This window comes from Salminus brasiliensis, chromosome 19 (genome assembly GCF_030463535.1).
Source record: "Salminus brasiliensis chromosome 19, fSalBra1.hap2, whole genome shotgun sequence".
NCBI lineage: Eukaryota > Metazoa > Chordata > Actinopteri > Characiformes > Bryconidae > Salminus > Salminus brasiliensis.
The window spans coordinates 8,950,573-8,974,951 of record NC_132896.1 but is presented as its reverse complement, the minus strand read 5'-3'; the positions used below and the strand labels follow the sequence as shown (position 1 = coordinate 8,974,951).

At 40.7% G+C, this 24,379-nt stretch overlaps 3 protein-coding genes across 5 annotated transcripts; 2 read left to right on the top strand and 1 right to left on the bottom strand.

The window, feature by feature from the left end:
* The first annotated feature begins 123 nt into the window (after positions 1–123).
* Positions 124–11,871, top strand: ganabb (glucosidase II alpha subunit b). Of its 2 annotated transcripts, none has more exons than XM_072663568.1 (24): positions 124–177; positions 957–1,058; positions 1,211–1,319; positions 1,931–2,058; positions 2,214–2,393; positions 4,097–4,172; positions 4,499–4,580; positions 5,550–5,646; positions 5,847–6,027; positions 6,513–6,666; positions 6,860–7,095; positions 7,278–7,404; positions 7,561–7,640; positions 7,763–7,903; positions 8,096–8,192; positions 8,375–8,476; positions 8,788–9,031; positions 9,208–9,272; positions 9,402–9,478; positions 9,674–9,748; positions 9,839–9,952; positions 10,407–10,519; positions 10,626–10,726; positions 10,833–11,871. In XM_072663568.1, exons 1-24 carry the CDS (start codon positions 155–157, stop codon positions 10,937–10,939), a joined length of 2,811 nt encoding a protein of 936 aa, XP_072519669.1. In that variant the 5' UTR covers positions 124–154; the 3' UTR covers positions 10,940–11,871. The 2 variants fall into 2 exon arrangements, with proteins under 2 accessions (XP_072519669.1, XP_072519670.1); XM_072663569.1 differs by lacking the exon at positions 124–177 and adding an exon at positions 331–404.
* Positions 11,872–12,671: 800 nt separating this feature from the next.
* LOC140540985 (pre-mRNA-processing factor 39) lies at positions 12,672–19,706 on the top strand. The gene is made up of 14 exons (XM_072663477.1): positions 12,672–12,762; positions 13,416–13,660; positions 13,820–13,945; positions 15,010–15,128; positions 15,304–15,471; positions 15,836–16,022; positions 16,280–16,384; positions 16,501–16,737; positions 16,836–16,962; positions 17,122–17,393; positions 17,516–17,700; positions 17,948–18,022; positions 18,117–18,282; positions 18,380–19,706. Exons 1-14 carry the CDS (start codon positions 12,702–12,704, stop codon positions 18,455–18,457), a joined length of 2,151 nt encoding a protein of 716 aa, XP_072519578.1. The 5' UTR covers positions 12,672–12,701; the 3' UTR covers positions 18,458–19,706.
* ubxn1 (UBX domain protein 1) lies at positions 19,404–23,542 on the bottom strand. Of its 2 annotated transcripts, none has more exons than XM_072663478.1 (10): positions 23,505–23,542; positions 22,770–22,832; positions 22,636–22,689; positions 22,432–22,550; positions 21,656–21,731; positions 21,382–21,573; positions 21,233–21,284; positions 20,768–20,890; positions 20,346–20,523; positions 19,404–20,078 (listed from the first exon to the last, which is right to left on the bottom strand). In XM_072663478.1, exons 2-10 carry the CDS (start codon positions 22,826–22,828, stop codon positions 20,038–20,040), a joined length of 894 nt encoding a protein of 297 aa, XP_072519579.1. In that variant the 5' UTR covers positions 22,829–22,832; positions 23,505–23,542; the 3' UTR covers positions 19,404–20,037. The 2 variants fall into 2 exon arrangements, with proteins under 2 accessions (XP_072519579.1, XP_072519580.1); XM_072663479.1 differs by having other exon boundaries at positions 23,499–23,517.
* Between the last annotated feature and the right edge of the window lie 837 nt (positions 23,543–24,379).

Here is a 24,379-nt window from a genome sequence, read left to right as displayed (position 1 = left end):
TTTATTCCTTTCCATAAAGTCCTCGTTGTTTCTGGTAGAGTGCAGAGTGTGCGGTTTGGGACACAGCCAGTCAGCGAGGGCTCCTCAGCTACCCAGCAGCCTCCGAGCAAACAAGCCGAGATCCGGGGGGCGGGTTTAACAGCGCCGCTGCAAGATGGCTGCTGCCTTCAATGAAAGGTAAAAAAAAAGGAACCAAAGATTTGATATTTCATCCTGGTCTTATTTGTATGAATCTCCTGCGTTCTTGGTGCATGTAACGTGCTGATAACCCGTCCTCTTGTGCAGTCTTGGAGGCCGACTGTTTGGCGTTATTCCTCAGGTGTTTAACGAGGAAGCCGGAGCCGGATGAATGCGCGGTTGCAGGATTTGTTAGCTAAGACGACCAGTCATTTCCACTTGAACGAGCTAGCGGCAGCTCCATTTTAGCGACCGGTCACAGACTTTTTGTGCCGGATGTCTTTACCTAATGTTTAACTCGTGTGGTTCGTAATAGCAATCTTGGTTTAGCCTTAGCTCTCGCTGGTTTACCGACAAAGCACGAGTTCTCCCGCATCCTCCTCCTTGGATTGCATTGTCAGTGCTGGCTATCTTAGCTAGCTAGCCAGCTCCGACGGATGTCTGCGTGGGTTGCTCTCTAGCTCACTAATGCAGGGGTGTTACTGAGATCATTTGTCTTCATGTAAAGAATGTGTGCATGCTCTCAAACCTTTGATAGGAGCCTAAACAGTTTAGTTGTGGTGCCCTTAAAGACAGAAGCTTTTTTGTGTGTGGAGGATTTGCATTGGTTTCTTTGTCAGCCAGAAGTCTAGTAGTTTAACTGAGGTGTAGAGCTATAGATTTTAATACCAATAACGTGGCTTATTAGCTTATCTCTGTTAACTCATTTGCCTATCTGTGGACACAAGATATTGAAAAGCGTCCCTATTAAAACTGGGTCTTCCTGGCTCTGATTTCAGGATGGGCCTGCTGTTCGGGCTCTGCGTCTCTTTGCTTCTTGGTGCTGCTTGGGCTGTGGACAGAGGAAACTTTAAGACCTGCAACCAGAGTGCCTTCTGCAAGTAAGTGATGGCTAGTGGTGAATTGTGTCTTACTCCTAAAATAGATTATTAATGACTAATAGAGACATTCCTGCTGCTAATATTAAGCCAGCCTGAAGTTGGTACGCTCAAGGTAAGCTCACCTGAAGTGTAATGTTGTGTATTATCGTCAGACGTCAGCGGGCACTGAAGCCGGGTCAGTCTCCGTATAGAGCTTTACTGGACACTCTGGAGCTGAGCGACTCCAGACTCACTCTGCAGCTCATCAATGACAACAACAAGGTTTGTATTTCTCATATGGTTCATATAATTAAATATTAACTAATAGTTATTATATTATGGTTTGATCCTAGTTGTCATATCTGAATGTGCTTTGAAAGACCACCGGGATGCAGTGGACTAAGGCGCTGCTGCTATGACCAAAGATCGTTGGTTCGAATCCAGGGTCATGCTGCCTGCCATTAGCAGCTAGAGCCTGAGAGAGCACAACTGGCCTTGCTCTTTCTCTCTTTCCCCACATGACTTCAGTGTGATGCTGACCAGCATGGACTACTTCTAGGTGGTGCATCAGAGCTGTGTACCCAGCGCTTTCCTCCGAGCGTGTCGGTTGCCTGTTGCGTTTGCATTGGAGGCTGTTCTGTAGGAGGCTGATGCTGGTTCCGCGTGTGTCGGAGGAGGCATGTGTCAGTCCTCAGCCTCCCAGTGTTGGGAGCGTGACGTGATTGGGGGAGAGTGCTAATGTGTGAGTTGGGTAATAATCTAAAATTGGGAAGGGAAAAAAAATAGGGACCACCAGGGACATTTTCCTTCATTGTTGACCGTGATGAGGATTTCCGTTCCAAGATCTACAGCCAGCATCTTGCTAATTAGGCCTTTTTCTCTGTTTATCACAGGTGCACTTGCTGCTGGAGCTGTACAGGCTGCAGGGAAACATCACTCGTGTGAAAATAAATGAGCTGAAACCCCTGAAGCCTCGTTTTGAGGTGCCAGACGTGCTGATGGGGGATCCACCCACTGAGGCGTGAGTGTTATCTAGATTGGAGTTCCTGAGCTAACAGTGCAGTGATATTGGTCACAGTATGTTTGGACACGTCAGCTAAATGCCTTAAATGACACACCTGTTGTGAGATGCCCTGGGTAATGATCTGTTAACATTTCTGCATCTCTGTGTGTCAGTCTGTCTGTGCTTTCTAAAGATGATAATGGCTTGGTGCTGTCACTGGGGGTGGAGAACCAGAGGCTGATAGTTAGCGCTCGTCCATTCAGGCTGGACATCATGGAGGGGCCTGAAGTGCTTCTGTCACTCAATTCTCGCGGCCTGCTGGCTTTTGAGCACCTGCGGCTCCGCAAGGACACGTGAGTATCCAGCCTAGTCTGTGCTGCATTTGTCTGTAGTGCTGAGTAATACATCACATGCTCACGCACACAGTTTATCTAGTCCCTGTAGAGCAGTTCTGCCAATAGAATAGGCAGACAAACAGACAAACATCAATCATCAATCTTATTGGCAGCATGCCTACTGCCAAGCATGGGGTAGAGGGGTGTAAAAAAAAAAAAAGAAATTTTGGAATAAATGAGGTGGGTGGTGATCATCCGACACCCTGAACTCACTAACGCTTTTATTGCTGAATGCAATCAAATCCTCACAGCAGTGCTTTAAAATCTAGTTGAAAGCCTTGCCTGGATGCTATACACGATATGTTCAAAAGTATTGGGACATCTGATCGTTTATTATTTCTAATGGAAAAAAAGTTTATCTTTGTAGTAACTGTCTCTACTTTCTAGGAAGACTGTCTACATAGGCATAGTGCCAATAGGTTTATGTTTATCTGCTCCAGAGGGCCTTATTGTATTGGCAGTACTCTAGAGACTAGACAGTCTGTGTATGTGTGCATTTGCACAATTGTGTCAGCAATGACTGAAACGTCTAAACGCATTCAGTAGAAGGGGTGTCCGCAAACATTGTGTATCTAACAAACCAATCCTTCTGTTGGTTCTGGTGGTAGGGCTGGGCAATATGATGTTTTATCGTATATTGATAAATTTTGTTATTGTGATACACAATATGCTTTTCTCAGCAATTTAAGGATATTGTTAGTGCTGAATAAATGCTGATCAACTGCATGTTTCATTACGAACAGTGTATTTATTGTATGTATGGTTTATTTAAAGTGCGGCAGATGTTGAGAAAAATCACTGTGCTCAAAATGGGAGTGTGTCTGAATAGTAGTTTTTAAGAATCTGTCGTTACTGATGTATTTAGTCTGTGATGTATCATGATAAATACTGTGTATTGTGGAAATGTCTTTAAATATTATGATATAGTGTATTTATCATATGGCCCTGCACTAATTGGTGGCATTGGGAAAACAGTTTTGTTTAAGTTAAGCTTTTTTTGTAACTAGGGCATCTTAGATTTTCTTGTCTGCATCTCCAACCTTTTAAGGACTGTGAGTTAGGTTTATGTGTAAACAGGAAAGAGCAAGGTAGTGAGCTTCCTGTGACTAGATGCTGTGCACTAAGCAGCCTGGTAACTAAAGCAGTCACTCACTTTTTGCTTTGAGAATAAAAGGATTTAAATATTTTAATATATGCTGACACATTGCTCATAGTCCTCAGTGTGTCGTTTTTGTCTGTCCTGCTGTTGTCATCTGCAATCAGATTTTCTCCTTTCTGAAACAAGTGTGTTTTAACATTCACACAACCACCAGACAACGTGGAGGCAGTTGGTCGTCTGTTTTAAAAGAAAAGATCAGTATGTAAATGGTTTAGTTGTTATAATGTAGAGATGTTTGAGTTTATGATCATTTGGCTTTATTCTCCTTAAGATCTCTGTAGATCACTGAACCTTTCCTCTTGTTTTCAACCCCATCCTAGTCTTGCTCATGTTGTGACAGCCAGCTAACCTCCCCCACACACAGCAGGGCTTAGCAGACTGGAAAAGCGTCCATGTTAGTCTGCAGGAAAGAATCTAGTCTGAAAGAAACTACTCTCTACTGGGTACCATTTATCTCTAGAGTTATGTGACTTAATCCCTGTTCTGTGTGCGTGTGTCACAGGCAAGCAGACCAAGAGGGTGCAGAAGTGAAGGAGAACATAGATGGAGCTGAACAACAACAAGATGAGGAAGAAAAGGTTTGTGTGTGTGTATATATAGAGGGTGTGTAGTTTCTCATTATATTGGAATTGGTGCTTACCTAAATGCTTAAGTAAATGCTTAAAAATGACAGGTGCCTTACTTGATGATCAGGATTCAGCTCTATTAATGTTTGTTGAATAGCCCAATATGAAGTAATATCAGTTTTCAGAAAGTAACCCTGACCTGATTTTCTGGTTATCATATTGCTAACCTTTGCACAGAACTAACTGCTGACGTTAAAAGCCAAAGCTCCTTTCTTCCCCTCATCAAATTTCACTCTTTTCGGCCACACCAGTCATTCTGTCTGTCTTTGTGTCAACAGGCTGAAGGTGTAGGGAACGATAAAGAGGAAGACGGCCTGTGGGAGGAGACGTTTAAGACTCACACAGACAGTAAACCGAATGGTGCGTGGGTTCAGCATGTTTGACTGAGGAGAGAAACGCTTCAGTAGTAACGCAAAGTGTTACTAGGCTGACTAGAGGCAAACAGTGAAGCATCTGATGTGATCCAAGATCTTGCTGAATGTTTTAGTGCTCAAAGATCGCGCTGTCCAATTTTTCGTGGGAAGATTTAGATAAACTTTATTTACGACGGTATATTCTAGAGTTTTTTCCAATTCTTTCAAGATAGAAGATAACCAGGAAAGGTGCAGTTGCATCAGTGTTGGTTATTTTTACATACTTCTGCTCACCTCCAAACCTTGATTAGCTTTACTGAAGCTGAGAATTCAGTACGTTAGCAAGCTACCATGAGTTGAACTTTAATTACAGTTCGCTTTTGATAGCAATCCACAACACACCAGTTAAATACAGCTACCTAGATGACCATTGAATACTCTTCCATAATCATATGCACACATCATGGCCAAAAAAAGAGGAAGCTGTGAATAAGAAAACTAGTTCACTCTAAACAGTAAATAAATGGGGAGATTGAGTTTCGACGGCTGCTGGAATATCACTGGCACATTGAGAATACTTACAGGATTCAGGAACTATGTAGCTTAGATAGCATAAACCTTTTTCTCTGGGGTGGGATTGAGCATTTCATTGAGCATGTCAAAGTTAAGTATTGCCAGAGACCAAAGGAAATGTCTTTTTTTTAGCTGAATTTTCATAAAAACTGAAAACAGCTCATTGGTCAGCTTGTGACCGTGAACAAGGAAGTCGTTTAATTTGTGTTTAGGACACTTAAAATGCAATTTGCATGTGACTAAAACCAGTATTCTTAGCTATTTAATATTCAAAATTCCAAAATTCCATTGTGCAGGTCCCAGATTATTATTATTTTTTTATTGTTGTTGTAGGTATTTGTTTACTATTGTAGGTTTTGTAGGTTTGTTTGTTTACTAAAAAGAATATATTTCCCCCCCACAGGTCCCACATCTGTTAGTTTGGACTTTTCCTTGCCAGGTGTAGAACATGTATATGGTATACCAGAACATGCAGACAGCCTTAAACTCAAAACCACAGAGTAAGTATGAATGATGGAGAGTTACTGGACTGCTGTATAACAAGCATTGCACTTTTAAAGGACTAAAACTTTTCATTATGTGTGTTTGTATTGCTTATTGTATTTATTTACTTTTCAAAATTTGTGATTGCCCTGCCTTTTCCAGTTTCAATTTGTATAATCCTAGGGGCTTTACCTAACGGCTTTTCTCTTTTCCACAGTGGGGGGGAACCATACAGGCTGTACAATCTGGATGTGTTCCAGTATGAGCTCTATAATCCTATGGCCTTGTATGGAGCTGTGCCAGTAATGTTGGCCCATAATACCCAGAGAACCATGGGTATCTTCTGGCTCAATGCTGCCGAGACCTGGGTGGACATCAGCTCCAACACCGCTGGGAAAGTAGGATATGGTTCTACCCCTTCCTCTTATACCCCCCCCCCCCCTTTTTTTTTAAATTACATTTTAAAAAGTGATTTAAACAAGTCATCCCTTTTTGGTTTGACCTTTTAAAAAGTAATTAGATCAGTGACTTTTCAAAATCGATTTGATCCTTTTCAAACAAGTCTAACAGTGATCTGAAGCTTTTGTGAAAGTCACTTTTTTGTGAAAGTGATTTGAATGGTGACTTTGAACCTTTTTGAAAAAGAAAGCAAAAGCAGTTTGAACAATGATTTTAAACCTTTTTGAAAGCAAACCCTTTCAAACATAATTAACAGGATTAAGAGTGATTTGGGGAGAGAGCGCCATCTACCCACCAGGAGAGAACCAGGCCAATTGTGTTTGCTCCGTCTCTGGACACTGATGGCAAAGCAGCATTGCTTAGAATTTAAAGTCCTTTTGCTGTTTGTAAAAATATATTTAAAAATTCTCTTTTCCTGCTGCAGACGGTGTTTGGGAAGATGCTGGACTTTGTTCAGGGCTCAAGTGAAACTCCTCAGACTGATGTTCGTTGGATCTCAGAGAGTGGCATTATTGACGTCTTCATCATGCTCGGACCAAAACCCTCTGATGTCTTTACACAGTATGCCTCACTTACAGGTACACACACAAACATATGTGCTTTCTGTCAAGCCTTTAGGCTCTCCGTCAGTTCTTCACCACCTCATCTGGGTGTTCCTCAACTTTACCTCAAGTCTGAGAACCATAGCCTACCAAATAAGCAGCTGGAGCAGGTTGTTACTGTGTTGGTACTTATCTGTACCTCTTATCTCTTTCAAACCACACCTTCAAGGCACCCAGTCTTTCCCTCCTCTGTCTGGTCTGGCCTATCACCAGTGCCGCTGGAACTACAATGACCAAGACGATGTGAAGGCGGTAGATCAAGGCTTTGATCAGCACGACATACCATGCGACTTCATCTGGCTGGACATAGAGCACACAGACGGCAAGCGCTACTTCACCTGGGACCCTCACAAGTTCCCTCAGCCCAAAGAGATGCTGCAGGGCATCAAGGACAAAAGACGCAAGGTCAGTCAGCACTTACGTTATCTGTTCATTGGAAGTTGCAAGACTGGTTAATGAGCATAACATGGTGGAACCAATGGTAGTATGTATGGTAGACCTCCATGTTTGGGTAGCATTCTTTAGATTTAACATTTTGGATATGAACAGGTAATTTGACTCCAGTGACTTCATGTTCTCCTTGGCAGATGGTGGCCATTGTTGACCCTCACATTAAGGTGGACAGTGCCTACAAGATTCATAATGAAATCCGTGATAGAAACTTCTATGTCAAAAATAAAGACGGTGGTGACTACGAGGGATGGTGCTGGCCAGGTGAGAGTACCGTCTGCACCATGTTTGTGCTGTTCTTTCAAAGCAGCACTCTTAATCTTGGTGTTTATGAACAAAACAATTATATGTAATTTTTCCTTTGGTGTTTTTCTTAAATTAATCTTTTCTTTGCAACTTTTCTGTTTCACAAACTCGCAGGCAACTCTGGTTACCCAGACTTCAGTAATCCAGAGATGAGAGCCTGGTGGGCCAGTATGTTTGCATATGATCAGTATGAGGTAGGAGTCTCCAACTTAGCATTAACGTTACAGATGGAGATCAGTTTTTGAGCATATGGCCTATCGGCAGATACATGCAACACATAGCTTGCTTTTAAGTAAATGGTTTGATCTCATCACAGGGTTCGATGGAGAACCTCTACACATGGAATGATATGAATGAACCATCTGTGTTCAATGGCCCAGAGGTAACCATGTACAAAGATGCAGTGCATGGCAATTGGGAACACAGAGACCTCCACAATCTCTACGGCTTATATGTGGTAAGGTCAGCTGTGCATCCCACAGGATATGTTTTGTAAAACATTGTAATGAACAATAATATTGTGATTAATTGTAGTAAATGATTGTTAGTGTTTTGTATTTTAAATTGGATTTTGTTTTCAATTCTGTGATTTTTCCCTTGAGCCTTTTTGGTACATCTCCTCACTTCATTGCTTTTTTTTCTTGATCAGCAAATGGCCACAGCTGAAGGTCAGATCCAACGATCTGGGGGAACAGAGAGACCCTTTGTTCTCACTAGAGCCTTTTTTGCTGGTTCTCAGAGATATGGTGAGTATTGAGGCGTCTGTACAGACTGGGAGGTTGTAAAAATAATAATCTGAATGTTTATTTTGTATTAAAGTTTCTGTTTAATAATTTGACACGTGTAGCCTTTATTAACAGTCAGTTGGGGCTAGAAATAGGACACTGCTCCTTATTGCTCATTTGCCAGTCTGTGTTTTTGTGTGCAGGTGCTGTGTGGACTGGAGATAATGCGGCTGAGTGGGATCATCTGAAGATCTCTATCCCAATGTGTCTGAGCCTGGGTCTGGTGGGCATTTCTCTATGTGGAGGTAAGCCAAATGTTTTATTCCCTTTAATTACTTTCCCATATTAAAAAGACTCATTTCTTGTCATGCTGCACTTTAAACACAAAATGATTTGTCTAGAAAACTATCGTAGCAAAACTTCATTATCTCCCAAATAAAAGTTATTTTTTCCAGGAGAAAGAGAAACTTTCATTGTTTATTTTGAGTAATTTGTGCCATTTTTGTTGGTCTATTAGTCATGAAATGCTGGCACTGTTTAAACAGCAACTGGCATTTCAAATTATGCAAAAAAAAACAACTGCCTAATAACATTGTCTGTTTCTGCCTTTTTATAGCCGATGTTGGTGGTTTCTTTAAGAGCCCAAGCACTGAATTGTTGGTGCGTTGGTACCAGACCGGTGCATATCAGCCATTCTTCCGAGCACACGCCCACTTGGACACTCCAAGAAGAGAGCCCTGGCTGTTTGGCCCAGAAAACACTGCAATCATTCGGGAAGCTGTCCGCCAGCGCTATGCTCTCTTACCTTACTGGTACCAGCAGTTCTACCAGGCACACAAGACTGGTCAGCCTGTTATGAGGTCAGAAGGAGCCCCTTACCAAAGACTAAAACGTGGCTTTACATTTTATAATTGAAAATAAATTGTTAATCTTTAAGACTGTAGTCTGATTAGCGACTTTCTTTTAAATTGCCAAAATACTAATCACTGTCTAGTGCCGTTTATCACATCTTTATTTTTCTGCTCTTGCGTGTTAGACCTCTGTGGGTTGAGTATCCTAAGGACACGACTACTTTCACCATTGATGATGAGTTCCTAATCGGTGGGTGACAAACCAGTTCTGTGTGTTTTTTTGTGAGGGGGAATGTTTCTGAATGGATAAAGGGAGAATGTATAGCGTATGTACAAAGGGAGTGCATTAAAGTCAGTGTTTTGTTTTTGTTTAATTAAGGGCGAGATTTGCTGATCCACCCGGTCACTGAGGAAGGGGCACGAGGTGTTACAGCCTATCTCCCGGGACTGGGGGAGGTATGCAGTATTTTTTACTACAATACACTATTGCTAGGCAACAGTGATGCACCATGATGATGGTTACTGTTAGGGCTGTCGCAGTACCAAAATCAAGTGTAGTATTACAATGTTCTGTTCAGACAATACTTTGGCAAAAAAAACCTCATCACTATGTCCCTTTTTATATGTTTATGTAAATTTTTTTTTTTTTAGGTTTGGTATGATGTGCACACATTCCAGAAACACAATGGTGCTCAGAACCTCTACATCCCAGTCACTATGAGCTCTGTAAGTCCCTCTTAATATTCAAATGCAATAAATAGCTCTTGGGTAATGAATGTGCTCACGCAAGTTGTGTGCATCTTCTGCTTTGGTTAGATCCCAGTGTTCCAGCGTGGTGGCTCAATCATTCCGAGAAAGGTCCGTGTTCGAAGGTCATCTGAATGCATGGAGAATGATCCATACACCCTGTTTGTCGCCCTTAGCCCACAGGTAAACTTTTTGTACTAGATGTTTGTTTTTTTTGTTGTGTGGGGTGTGTGGGTTTTTTTTATTATTATCTTTTTTAAAAGCTTTGTTTATATTGGAAGGAATAACTATTCAATCACACACTTACACTAGTGAACAGTAAGCACACCTGCCCGGAGCGATGGGCAGCCCTAGCTGTGGCACCTGGGAAATAGATGGGGGTTAGGGCATTTCATCCCTAACATTCATTTCGTGTCTTGTTGGTTCAGGGGACCGAACCGGTGACCCTTCAGTCACAAGCCAGCTTCTCTAACCTTTAGGCTGCTCATAATTCTAAGTAACCTATTCACATATATTATTCTCCAAAATACAATCATGGTGTTACTGCGAAGTGAAGTGATGTCTTTAAACTGAATGACAAGTCCTGGTGTGATTTATATCTGGCTCCTCATCCAACCACATCCTCATCTTTTCCTAGAGAGTTGCTGAAGGTGAACTCTATGTAGACGATGGGCACACCTTTAACTTCCAAACAAAGAAGGAGTTCATTCACAGAAGCCTTACGTTTGTCAACAACATGCTCACATCCAGGTATGTCCCACATGCTAGTTACTTTTTTTTGATGCTCTTAAAAACACATTTTTCATTTGATTGTGAATGAGTCTAAATAGAAGTTCTTCCCCACACCTCTTTTCAGGAATTTGTGTCCTGAGTCCAACTTCTCCACTGAATCTTGGATTGAAAAGGTTCTCATATTGGGAGCCAGTAAACCCAGTAGGGTTACTCTTCAGATGGATGGTATGTCTTTCAGTTAGTAGGGTTTTTTTTTGTTTGTTTGTTTCTCCCAGCATATAATCAACAAACAGCTGTTCTCTTTTCACATCTTTATCATTCTATCCAACAGGCAAAGAAACTTCTTTGGAGTTTGAGTTTGATGCGTCCATGTCGGTGCTAACCCTTCGCAAACCAGGCATGAATGTTGGCGCAGACTGGACGGTAGTACTGCAGTAAAATGTTGTAGGGGACCAGAAGCGGGCCTGTAGGTGCAGGATCCAAAAGTACTTTAAATTAGTGACCAAGAACTGAAGGTCTTTGAAGAACTGAATCCATCAATGAGATACTAGACCTGTAAATGCAAGAGTACTCTTAAAAAAAAAAAAAAAAAAAAAAAGTATGCATTTATAAATCATGTAACTTGAAAGATGAAAAACAGGACCATATATCAAGTCAAAATGTTTCAAGTAAGGGTTGAGGGAGAAATGGTGAGCAGGTTTAAGGCACTTAATTATTACAATTTGTTTGAATATGTTGCCCCACAAAACTATAAGCCACTGTTTTATGTTTTGGAAATCTTAATTAATTGCTACCTAGATGAATGATGCTTCATCTTTTACAAAAGCAACAGTTGTGTGTTTTACAAAGTATGTATGGCTGTAGAAGAGGTTCTGAAGTTGGCAGCTTGCATTGGAACAAGATCCATGGGCTTAGTGTAGTTTTAGGGGGAATAAACCACTGACCTGGTGGGTGTGACCGTATTTGTCATTTTCTTTCTCTTTGTGTGTTTCCCAGTGGTCTTACGTTTACAATTATTGCAACAGTTGGCTATGTAGTGTTGAACAGTTCTTTTTATTTGATGGCCTCTGTGAAAGATACTGTGCAATATCACAAATGGGGTGTCATGTCCATTTCTGCTTTACTGCTGATGTAAAAGCACTAGATTCCTCAGTTGCTCCAGTGAAGACCAAATTAATCTTTGTTCCCAATATATTGTTTAATTGTGAAAAAATTGGGGAAAGATGTACTTTTTGTTTTGACCCGTTTTTTAAATGATTCAATAAAGTGATCATTCCAACAGGGTGAGCCCACCAAACTGACTTGATACAATAAACCATTTGATGTTTGGGTCTTTAAGATGGGAATAAAACAGTTGTACAATTCTCAAACATGCTGCTGGTTGGTCCTTTTTTCACTACACACATGCACAGTTACAGAGATGTAACAACCCTTAACAAGTAAGGGTTACTATTAAATACAATAATAATATGTGCATTTTTACATTCCTGGGATTGCTAGAGTTTAATATTGAAGCAGTTCCATTGAGAGATAATAAATACAATAACAGAACACTTGAAAGTCGTGTTTACTGTTTATTTTTCATTGTATTTGAATCTTGGAATAAAATGTGTTTACATTAACCTTCATTAAACAATATGAAGGTGTTTTGGAGAGAAAGGAAATAATGACATTTTGTTAATCATACTGAAATCATTTTTTAATTGGTTACAAATGACATAGGTCAGAATGAGAAAACACAAAAGCAGCAGGTTACACTAATGTAAAAAAGTGTGGGCTTTTAAACAAAACATATGAATGCAGAAAGAAACATGGTTGGAAACAGTAAAAATAAAATTAAGCAGAACAGGAAAAATAAAAATTCAAAATATGACTTACGACCCACAGCCAGGGGATATTAAATAAAATTAAATTATTTATTTAAGTTTGGCAACTTTCTTATGTTTCTTATTGTTAAGTATTGTTTAGCCTTATTTACATAAAATGACTTTTGACTTAAATATTTAAATGTAACTATGGGTCAAAAAAAGTAATACTTTTATATTTCTTCTTTAATACAATCATAAATTGTCGTTTGTCAAAAACAGTTAAACGAGGTTCATCCAGAGAACCTGTAGACCTCCATGAACCTGCTCCGGGTCTGCGGCCGGTTGACGTGTGTAACGCTGTCGCACGATATTGGCGTCATTTGTTGTCTAACATGATGGCGGCGGAAGGCACGGAAGAATTTAGCGATAACGGACACTTCACAAACCCTACAGGTTTTTTCCCTTTTAAATTCACACTTTAAGTAATTTTAGGAGTTTATGTTATTAAACAAAATGCACATATCATTGCATGTCGCTTGGTTGGATTCCCTATTGACCACAAATCCACTATTTCGGTCTTTTCCCTCCAGCAGGCTAATGTGGCTAATATTGCTGCTCAGTCTGCCTGTCTAAGACTGGACTGACGTTCCCTCCAAAATGTTGCCTTGACATCTGCTGTAGCCCAGACATTTAGCTAGCGCTACAGTTCTTTTGACACTAAGAGATTTCGTTTAAACTGTTTCGATACATTATATGTCCAAAAGTACCCAGACACCTTTTCTGGGCCTGTTTTTTTTCCAAATGCATTTGTGTTAATATCATCTTAACTAGAAGAGAGAATGTTCAGTGTGATGCTCGTTCAACATTTTAGGAATAATAATAGTGCTAAAGTGCCTTCAGGAAATCCAGTCCCGTTTCCCAACAAACAAACGGCGTTGTCACAACGTTGTCTGCTTTCTTAAAACTTTGCTACAACGTTGTCAAAAGGTGGTGCTGTTTTCACAAAAAAAGTAGAACAGCATCTACTTCCGTAGAACTGCATGTGTGAACAGTCCGTTTCATAAATGAAAATGGAAAACAGTAAAGTTGCCCATTTTTCTTTACAGGGTTTGAAGCCCCCGAGGTCACAGACCTTGCCAAACCAGATGAAGGAATTTCTGAGGACATAGGTGGAAGTGGAACAGAGATGGAAGAACCATCAGCCACCTACAGCGGTCCTCCGCTTGAAGGAGAGGAGGAAGAGGAGGAAGGAGAACTGCCAGTAGATTTTGACAGACTATGGAAGGTGGTGAGCGACAACCCCCAGGACTTCAACGGCTGGACGGACTTACTGCAGTACTGTGAACAAGAGGTGAGGAGAGATGGTGCTGTCAAATAATTTTGCTATAAACATCTTTTAAACAAATCATTTGTGAAATGCATTTGGTTTAAACATCATCATTGTGTAGCTATGTGGAATTGCTGCTGTATATTTCCTATATAACATACATACTCACACAAACTGTAACAGGGTCATATGACTGCATCTCGGCGGGCCCTCAACGCATTCCTCGTCAGGTACCCCTTATGCTATGGCTATTGGAAGAAGTTTGCTGATTTGGAACGACGAGCAGCCCACAACAGCAAGGCAGAGGAGGTACGCAATGCAGTAACGGCTTTGAATTACTGGACTGATCATCTCTATTAGCTTGCTCACAGTTGTACTGGCTTTTATATAGAACTATTACCCTGGTTACACCTGGTCACTTCATGTGACTAGGATCTGGACTGTATCCTGATAAGATTTTAGCCACATGCATTGACACTTGGTAGTCAAATGAGTCTTTGGTTAGTCAGACTGAAATCTGATTGTTTTATGGGATTGAACATGCAAATTCACTTGTTGAGTAGCAATTACTGGTGTTTCGGTTGTACTTGGAGAGATTTTGGTTGTGGAATGCATGGAGAGACTAATGTGTTTGCACTGATATAAAATGTGGCTCAAATGTGTCTCAGACCACCTCCTGAAGTGGTTTGAGTGATGGGATTTGTACGTGTTTTAAATGAGTCTTGGGTGTGTTTACACTTGCATTTTTATATTGCTTGGCCTCTTTCAGATATAATCCTGATACTCAAGATGCATAAAGTGACCAGCTGTAAATATGGTCTATGATGAGTCAACCAGTACCAATTAAAAAACAAAATGCTGATTTATTAAACAAATGACATGAGCATTGTTGGTGAAATGTGCAAATTGTGTCCTTTTTAAGTGTATTTATTATTCATTTTCAGGTATATTACACCTATAATGGTGTTTCAGTAACTGTTGTTTCGAGTTACTGTACTATACTGTACCTAATACAAACTCTCGAACCATACAAAAATATATATGGCATAGATGGGTATCGGTGGATATTTGTGGAAAATACTGGTTCGGATATTGGAAGGGAAAATGGAAAGAATTTGATCCAGCCTGCAAATCTAGCCTGAGACAGCAACAAGGTTTTAATATTGCCATCAGAAAAGACAAGTGGTATTGTGCCATTATTGTGCCAGTTTTAATTGATCATTGACCCTTTAAACCTGGACCTGTCTTTCATGCTTCATGAAAAGCAGGGTTTATTCTCTCTACCTATAGAAACTAACATGCTACAAAGTCACAAAAAAAGAGGGGTGGGGATAGGATGATATATCAGCACATTTATTGGTTTTGCATTTCAGGTGTGTGTGCGAGGACTCAAGGCTATCCCTCTCAGTGTGGATCTGTGGATACATTACATCAACCTACTGCTTGGGACACTTAACATGAACTTGCCTGAGTCAATACACCGGATTCGCAGGTAACACCATACACCAGTCTTTGTCACACATCTCACCTGCCTTTTTAAAAAATTGTGAAGTATGCTCATTTTAGGATTGCACATTCTTTTGTAGCAAACTCTATTCAGAACCGGTAACTTGTCCAGAAATGCTGAAATGTTTGCTCTACTGTATTTCTAACTCTCTGTACTCCAGCACATTTGAGAAGGCCTTGGCTGCAGCAGGCTGGGACTGGCATTCGGATCGGCTGTGGGACCTATACGCTGAATGGGAGAAGGAACAGGGAGACCTGAGGGCCATGACTGCGGTCTATGACAGAGTGATGGGAGTGCCCACCCAGCTCTACAGCACCCACTATGAGAAGTACGCCATACATAACGGTCATATGCAGTTTCTGACTGGGGGTTTAAGGGGGTTGTTTGCACAGCTGTTTAGCTTGACACACACAACCGATTACACTTCCGATTACAGATTTGTGAGAATTTGCTGATACTTCTTCTCACTATCATATTTTGTGATCTTTTTCCCCCTTCATATATAGATGCAGCTGAATTTATCACCCAAAGCCTTATTGGTAAACTGTCAAACACCTGCAATTCAGCACTACAAAATTTCAGATCTCCAAAATATCACAATTTGGTTGATGTTTTCAGTCCATAAGAAAATGAAAGCAGTGCTGGAGCATCTCAAAGCTGATGCAAGATCGATTTTGTTTCTGTTCCCTTAGACTGAAGAGTCATTTAACTTCATATCCGCTTCAGGATGTGCTCAGTCCTGAAGAGTACACAAAGTTGCAGGCTGAGTACAAGCAGATTCAGATTCAGGCCAAGAAAGAAGGATCTGATACTACAGCTGATGAGGAAAAAGAAAGACCGCCTGGAGAAGAGGAGCCTGCTGACAGTGGTAGAGACTCGGTAATGAACTTTTAGTTTACTTTAGGGCTGTCAAAACAAAACTTAAAAATTGTTTTATGTCATTCAATTTAGTGAAAATCTGCATATTAAAAATTGAAAACCATGTTTGCAGCTGCTCCTCCAAAGGCCACTTACTGACTATACATAGAATTATGTAAACAAATGTGTTTTTATAGACAGTCATCTTGTACCTCTAGGCTTTTTTTTTCCCTCTCTCACACAACCTAGTCTTAAATTGGTGTATACATTCCATGTAGGAAGAAGCTGTGCAAAAGATGCAGGAGCTGCTGTTGGCCAGCAGAGAAGAAGTGTATCTGCAGAACGAGAGTGAGGTCAGGAAGAGATGGAACTATGAAGATGCGGTAAGAGTTTACATAGAATGTCCATATACTGATTAAGTTAAGGAAAGCTTAAAGTTTACGTTCTCACTTCATTCTTGCTGTCTTGTGGTTCACATTGTTCTCTTTCCCTCCTTCAGATTAAAAGGCCCTATTTCCATGTGAAGCCCTTGGACCGGGCCCAGCTGAAAGCCTGGCAGAGTTACCTTGACTGGGAGATAGCCGAGGCTGAGGCAGTACAAGAGGTCCCTGAAGAAACGTCAGAAGATCAGGGGGTTTCAAAGGTCTGCGAGAGTGTTGCTGGCCATAAGCGGGTGGTGATCTTGTTTGAGCGCTGCCTCATTGCTTGTGCACTCTATGAGGAGTCCTGGGATAAGGTGAAGGAGATATATTTAGCAGTTCTTTAAATGTTAAATTCTTGGAGTTGTCTTGGGGGGGGGTAGCAGTTTGCATTGATTGTGTGTGTCTGTTGCAGTATGTGCATTACCTAGAACCACGCAGTCTGGAGGAAACGCGTAATGTGTATCGGAGAGCTTGTGAAATTTACCTGCTGCACAAGCACACGTTTCACTTGCAGTGGTCCGCTTTTGAGGAACGACATGGTAGGTAATCGGTTTTGCAAGAGGAAACTGTAGAAAAAAAATGTAACTGATTACCTGTGTGTCAGACAGTCCTTTTTTGTCACAAAAATTTGCATTTTGAATAAAGAAATGTCTAGTAAATTTGTACCCTTTGCTTATTTGCATCCTTTTCTCTTGTAGGTAATATTTTGGAGGCACAGCGTATCTTGGAAACTCTAGAGCAGGCCATGCCTGGCCTAGTCATGGTACGACTACGGCGGGCAGGGCTAGAGAGAAGATTGGGCCGTTTGGATCAAGCAGAGTCACTGCTGAGGGAGGCTGTAGAGGGGAATAAAGATAAACCATACCTTCATGCCTTTTTCTCCATTAAACTGGCCCGGTTCCTCCTTAAACTGGGCAAAAACCCATCCAAGGCTCGTGCTGTACTGCAGGACGCTATTGAGCTTAGTCCGGTAAGGAATTAAACATTTATAATCCATCTTTCCGATTTTCCTAATTAGTATGACGTTTAGGCACTGTGTTTGAAATGTGAACTGTAGAATATGGTGCCAAATGACTGTGTCCCTGTGTCCAGGAGAACAGTAAGCTCTATCTGAATCTGCTGGAGCTGGAAATATCAGGGGACCTGCGGGTCAATGGAGGAGGAGTACAGCAGTGTGTGAGCAAAGCTTTAGCTGCACCTCTCTCGCCAGAGACCAAAATCCTCTTCTCACAACGAGGCCTGCAGTTTGCAGAGGACTTTGGAACTACAGTGCAAAGGTCAGTCAGTCAGGATAAGATGAAATGATTTAAACAATGCAAAGTACAATGGCAACATTTGGTGTCAGGGAAGTAAAGTAACTTGTGTTGGTCTATTCAGTGTCGCTTTCTCAGACATATGACCGAAAACCCTCCACTGGTACTTTGTTGAATGCTTTCACAAACACAGGATAAGCCTAGTAAACAACTGTTTTTGTTGAATAATCAGTGAAAACTGTAATTTAGCTCATGAGTGGTGTGCTTGTAGTGTGTTGAGTATCTACGAAGAGCACCAGAAGCTTTTGGACGACCTTGGTGGGAAGAAGAGGGGAGCTGAAAATGGGTAAGAGAAACAACAAACACGGCCTAATAATCCATCCAGATTTAATTCTGTGAGACATATTTGTTTGCAAAATGACCCTTTTTTGTTGTTCTAGTGATAACGATGACCCAGAGAAAATGATTAAACTGGATGATGGCTCTGCTGTAACAGCTGTTCAAGGTGCCCCACCCTCTATACCGCCTGTTCCCATGACAACACCACCTCCCCCTGTGATGGGCGGAGACACAAGTGGGTATGGAGGCTATAGCAACTGGTATCAGGTATGCAGAATTTTACATTTATGTTTTCAGTAGATGAAATAAATGTTAAGCCTGCAGCGCTAAACACTTTTTGTACTTTTATATTTCCTTCCTTTAGCAGCAACAGCAATATGGGGGATATGGTGGCTACCACAATCCATGGAATCAGTACAATCAGTATTACCCCCCCAGCTAGTCCGGAGGAGCATGAATCAGCCGATAGCAATGGAGGCCTGGTATCCTCAATGTTGTCTTTTATGCACATGCCCCTGCCCCTTAAAAAAAACAGATCTCACTCTGAGCAAATGCACTGTGGTCAGAAGTAGATGACAAAGGGAACAATGGTACACTTTTATGACCAGAGGTCACCATATCCTAATAAGGTGCTTTTATTGGATTCTTGTCCTTCTACCTTTGAGTCACAGTGATATTATTGTCCTTCCCGTGTTAACGACGGCTACAACCCCCTCATGTTTTTATGTTTTTAGACTTCAGTAAGCTTACTGGGAGCTTCTTCTGGGATTTTTTTTTTTGTAATTAATATATGTAAACTTTTTGTAGTAGGTTTTTAAAATTATTTTAGCCTTACATTGAAATACTACCCAGTTATCTTTGGTTTCAAGCCATTCCAAAAGTAAACCTGCTTTTAGAAATATTGAGTAGATAATGTGTTATAATCTGGCGGTGTCCCCTATTTGCCTTTGAGTGCACTAAATCAGATGAAGTAAAGCTTGCACATTAGGCTGTACTTTGTTAGGGTGCTAAGGAAAGTGTGTGTGTTTTTTTTTTTTTTTTTTTTTTTTTTTCAATCTAGTTCATGGTGTCAGAATCTGTTCCGTGTTGTATAGCCTATTGCCCTTTTTCAGTACAGATGATGTAACCACAAAAGACACGCTGGCTGCAGGAGAGTAGGCTTTGTGCAGGACATTACTTGTTAGATGTAAAATGACATACTACTGAATCCCCTCATCATTTTTAGAATCTGAACAGTAAGATTCAGTGTCTGGTGTCAGAAGATGATATGCAGGTTACCTATGTATTTGTCATTATGCCTGGACACGAGCACACTCACAAATTGGCCAGTCGAACCCTTTACAAATAACACATTTTATTCATCTTATTCACCAATCTTTCAGTCGGTGTTTACTGAAAAAAGCTTTGCGTTTAATGTGTAGTTCACAGATTACGCATAAGGTTTCAGGTAAGCCATTTAACGTAAACTTGAGCATCTGGTTTCTCAACCGTGAATTAGATGTGGATTGTCCTAAATTGAAGGTTTTTTTAGTGAAACATCACATGTTGTAATTGACTGTAATGGTTTTACTCTCTACTGGATGTGCCATGCGTAAACTTCCAGGTGCATTTTATAATGTTACAGCAAATATTTTTACTTGAATAATTTGTTTTATGATTTTCTTTTTCTGAATAAAGAGCTGTCTATTTAATCTGCTTCAGAGCGTAACAGATTGCTTACACAAACTGTCTATAGGTCTTTGTATCACATATGGGTTAGTGCCTTTTATTTACCATGTAAGATTATTCCAAGTGTATTAAAAGAAAGGGAGAGCGAGAGAAATAACAGTATGCAGCATGGTCATCTCCTTAAGTTTTATGGGTTTTTTTTCAGGTTTCTGTTATGGTTTTATTTTGATGGTATGCATCACGGTTTGATGAATGATGTCAGGTTCAAATTACATAGTGTAGAAAATCAAATCAGTCCAGTGATTAATCCATTTTGGCCTGCTTGTGGAAGAACATGGATAAACTAGCTGTCCTTCACTTCTTTGTAACCACAAGGACAGCAGAAGGCACCAAACCTAAAGACAAAGAAAAGATGTATGGATTAGAGTCATGAGGTCAGGATGATATTTTGTGACTGTTTGCACACCTGCACTTTTTAGACTGGTTAAATCAGGTTTGCTTTCAGCGTTGGTGTGAATACAGTAAGTACTCCAACAGTTGTACACATCTGGGCTAATATCACAGGTTTTTTATCGTGTACAAGGTGGCCAATCAATTACAAAAGAGTGACAATGTGTCAGGCTGTTGATCAAAAACAAGACTGACCTATTAATTATTCTCACCTAGTTCACTTAGAGGTTTCTCCATGTCAAGGTCTGTGTAGACGCGGCGGGGGTAAGGAGAAAGTAGGGTGAAGTCCTGACTCTCTGAGCTGTTCATCTGCACGTACACCCTGACTGCAGCCAGAGGCTCCTGGGCTTTAAAAACTGTGGTCAGGGCAGAACCGTCCAGGAGCCGCACCTAACAGCAGAGAAGAGAGGCAAGACGCTACAACGGTGTCCCAAATCCAAGATGACAAACAGATTACACAGATTGTTTAGTTGACGAAATCCACAGTGGACTGCCTATAAACAATGCCACAATTATTTTATTTAAAATGGTACCCTGAACATTATTAATAATAATAATAATAATAATAATAATAAAATAGTGGATTTCCAGGCTGGTATAAATAGTCTGGCACATGGAGATTTGGGGGCGTTACCTGTATCCGACATTCATCATAGTCTTTTTTGGCTGGGGGAGGACCCTGGTTCTCAGGTGGAGACTGGGGGGTGGTATCAGAAGTGGGGGATGACAGGGATGTACTTGAAGAGCTCCCTCCAAACTGCGGACAAGAGACATGAAACAGGTTACTGGTTTAAGCAGAGAGAAACGTGTTCAAGCATGAATTAAAAAATAATAATATAAGATGCTTATTCCATAAATTATTAAGGAACTGTTGTAAAAATGTAAGCTAAGTAGTAAGGAGTGACAGCCTAAAGTGGAGGCTCACGCACATTCCCTTAGGGGTTAAATAACATGCGAATAAGCAAGATCAGAATGGTTGGCAAATACATAATAAAGATCAGGTAAGTACTAAACAGCAGTTTTGGTTCCAGTACTGAAAACAATTCCTCAATGGTTACTTTAATATCTACTCATTAAAAATCTTATCATAAGCAAATACCTTTCGTGCCCTCTCTTCTCGGTCACGTGCAATCTTCTCTTTAACCCGCTGCCTGGAGAAAAGAAGGGAAGAGAAAACACAAAGCATAAGAGAAAAGCTTCATTACCAGGCCTCTTTTTTGTACATTTATCATACAGAGCTTGTTTTACTTGGCCAGTCTGTCCTCCATTTTCTCTCTCCTCCGATCGTCGGCCAGCTTCTTCATTTCGTCCTCCTGCAGCTTCTGCCGAACCTGCTGCAGCTCCTGTCCTTGCTTCCTTCTCTGCTTTTCCCTGTCCACCTCATCCTGCCGCTCCCTCTCTCTCCTCTCCTCCTGTTTCACTTTCATCAACTCCTCAAGTCTGAACACAGATTATTTTCATGTGACACGTGAAATCACTGTATTGTTGAATTCATCCATTTTTTTCAGTTTTTGACACCCACCTCTTAATCTGTTCCTTCTTTTCCTCTTCTGTCATTGGTTGCTTAGACTCTCCCTCTTCTGTCTCATCATAAGGTGCTGGAGGTAAAAGTGGAAATTACAGAGAACTATGCTATAATGATATTACAATGATATATGTACTATAATGTTTGAATAACCCCAGTTTATAAGAAATTATGCTCTTCCAGTTGACAGTTTTTTTTTCTTAAGTCTTCAAGTATTGTTCTGTACAATGTTCTTGGGTTTAATCAGACAAACTAGACATTTAATAACATATATACTAACAATGTGACATTATGCACCATTTCATGTCAAGGCAGTTTTGTCTACATGCATGGAGAGGGTGAACTGAGTAGTAGCCTTACTGTTTTCTACGAATAGCAACATCCAGTGAAATGCTTTTGAACTAGCTGAGCAACATGATGATATTTTATCGTATCGTGTTAAATTCTGTTATCATGATAACAAGATGCTTTTCTAGTCATATCGAGGATACTGTTAGTGCTTAATAAACACAGATCAGCTATAGGTTTCATTACTAACAGTGTAATTAGACTGATTTAATTACATGAAGAGCAGCAGAAAACAAAATTACTATATTCAGTACGGGAGAGTATCTGAACAGTAGTTTAAGGATCTGTCAGTACTGATGGTTTTGTTCATGTTTTGTGATAAATATTGTGTATTGAGAAAAAAGGTCTATAAATATTGTGATATAGTATTTTTACCATATTGCCCAGCCCTATTTAGAACTGAAAGTATAAAAGGTCAGACATACAGTCGATGGGTTCTGTAGCAGGCTGGGATGGGCTCTCTTGCTCTGACGGGTCTAGAACGTTCCCTACTGGTGGGACATAGGGCTCATCTATGTCTGGATCATTCTCGTGTTCCATCAGCCTGCGGATGACAATGACTAGAGCTAAAACAAAACAGCTCTGCCGTGATACTGGCTTTGAAACCTCAGTCTAACAATTGGACTTACCAGTCCATAGCTCTCTCAATACCCTGGTTGCCAGTATGTGCTACAGCCTTCTCCCTTTAGAAAGAAACAAAGCAGTGAAAAGCACTGAAAGGGACAGATAATCATTTCTGAATCCTCATAAATGCATTACTTACGCTCTGTTTCTGTCAAAGCCCATCTCCAGTAGGCTTTCTAACGTTGTATACTCCGCCATAGTGCTGAAAACACAGTGATATGGGGGTTTACTGACACACAGAGAGCCCGAACACACGCAGCTATGCTTATACACTACTGTATTAGTTATCTGTAATGAAACCAATCAGTCAAATCAATGTCATTTAAAGCTTTTTTTAGGTTTTAAAGCCACGTAAAGTGCTGCAGCAAGTGACTTAGCTATTACTTCTAAGTGAGAAACAAAAGCTGCACAGTCTTAAAGCCCCAAGCTAAAACTACAGTAGCTATCTAGCTACATAATGTATGGACTTGCTGGCCGGCTAGCAGAGCGGCTAGCAGAGCGGCTAGCTAAATGATGCTGAAACAGAATCCTTGCAAAAATCCTGCCAGTTTTCTTTTCCGTCTGTTTGAGCTTGTCGCCAAACACCCTCATGCAGTCCTCACCAAAAATGTAGCTACAAAACGAAGCACTGCAGCAGCTCGCTTAGCTGTAGCATCTACTATTAGCTTCATTATGCGCTGTCAACAGACGATCGCGTTAGCTAGAAGCGATCAGCTTTTAAAAGACTTATTTACTACATTCTAAAGAACTGAACGTATGAAAGTCAGGTAGACGTATGAAGGCACGATTATATACGTGTAACGTGTTTAAAAGCAGATTCTAAAGGGTTTTAATGATATATTATGCATGATGAGCTAGCATAACACACACTCACAAATCCAGTCAGCACAGTCTCCTGTCCACACGGCGCTACGGAAAGCACTGCGGGCCAATTCGCGCAGCAACAAAGGTAAACAAACCGACCTGGACTCGGAGTTTCTTTGGGTTCTAGACACGTTATTGTAAACGATCACTGTAAAAAAGATACCACAATTCCAGAGACATGTCTTTATTTAATGATTTATTTTCATGTCGTTTTTTAATTACTTTTATTTGTGTATTTGTTTATTAAGAAATTAACTGCATTTATTTTTACCAATTTATGAAATGAATGCTTTTCTCTGAAGTTGCTTGGACTTCTTAAGGTACACAAAAATACGGACATATAGTGACTGCCATGCAAACCATTTTGCATGTGATTTTTTCATTTACCAACCAGCACATCTTACTGCATCCAACACACCACCCTGCACATCCTAAATCATCCTAAATCATCCAGTTCACCACCCTGCACACCCTAAATCATCCTAAATCATCCAGTTCACCACCCTGCACATCCTAAATCATCCTAAATCATCCAGTTCACCACCCTGCACATCCTAAATCATCCTAAATCATCCAGTTCACCACCCTGCACATCCTAAATCATCCTAAATCATCCAGTTCACCACCCTGCACACCCTAAATCATCCTAAATCATCCAGTTCACCACCCTGCACACCCTAAATCATCCTAAATCATCCAGTTCACCACCCTGCACATCCTAAATCATCCTAAATCATCCAGTTCACCACCCTGCACACCCTAAATCATCCTAAACCATCCAGTTCACCACCCTGCACACCCTAAATCATCCTAAATCATCCAGTTCACCACCCTGCACATCCTAAATCATCCTAAATCATCCAGTTCACCACCCTGCACATCCTA

Bases quoted from the DNA above. Each gene is read 5' to 3' on its own strand.
- ganabb (XM_072663569.1), top strand. From the start codon at position 346: ATGAATGCGCGGTTGCAGGATTTGTTAGCTAAGACGACCAGTCATTTC. The intron at 2,059-2,213 runs GTGAGTGTTATC...TCTGTGTGTCAG, and splicing joins GGGGATCCACCCACTGAGGC to TCTGTCTGTGCTTTCTAAAG. The intron at 7,641-7,762 runs GTAGGAGTCTCC...ATCTCATCACAG, and splicing joins TTGCATATGATCAGTATGAG to GGTTCGATGGAGAACCTCTA.
- LOC140540985 (XM_072663477.1), top strand. From the start codon at position 12,702: ATGATGGCGGCGGAAGGCACGGAAGAATTTAGCGATAACGGACACTTC. The intron at 13,661-13,819 runs GTGAGGAGAGAT...AAACTGTAACAG, and splicing joins TGCAGTACTGTGAACAAGAG to GGTCATATGACTGCATCTCG. The intron at 13,946-15,009 runs GTACGCAATGCA...TTTGCATTTCAG, and splicing joins ACAACAGCAAGGCAGAGGAG to GTGTGTGTGCGAGGACTCAA.
- ubxn1 (XM_072663478.1), bottom strand. From the start codon at position 22,828: ATGGCGGAGTATACAACGTTAGAAAGCCTACTGGAGATGGGCTTTGAC. The intron at 20,891-21,232 runs GTATTTGCTTAT...TCTTGTCCGCAG, and splicing joins GAGAAGAGAGGGCACGAAAG to TTTGGAGGGAGCTCTTCAAG. The intron at 20,079-20,345 runs GTGAGAATAATT...CTTTGTCTTTAG, and splicing joins GAAACCTCTAAGTGAACTAG to GTTTGGTGCCTTCTGCTGTC.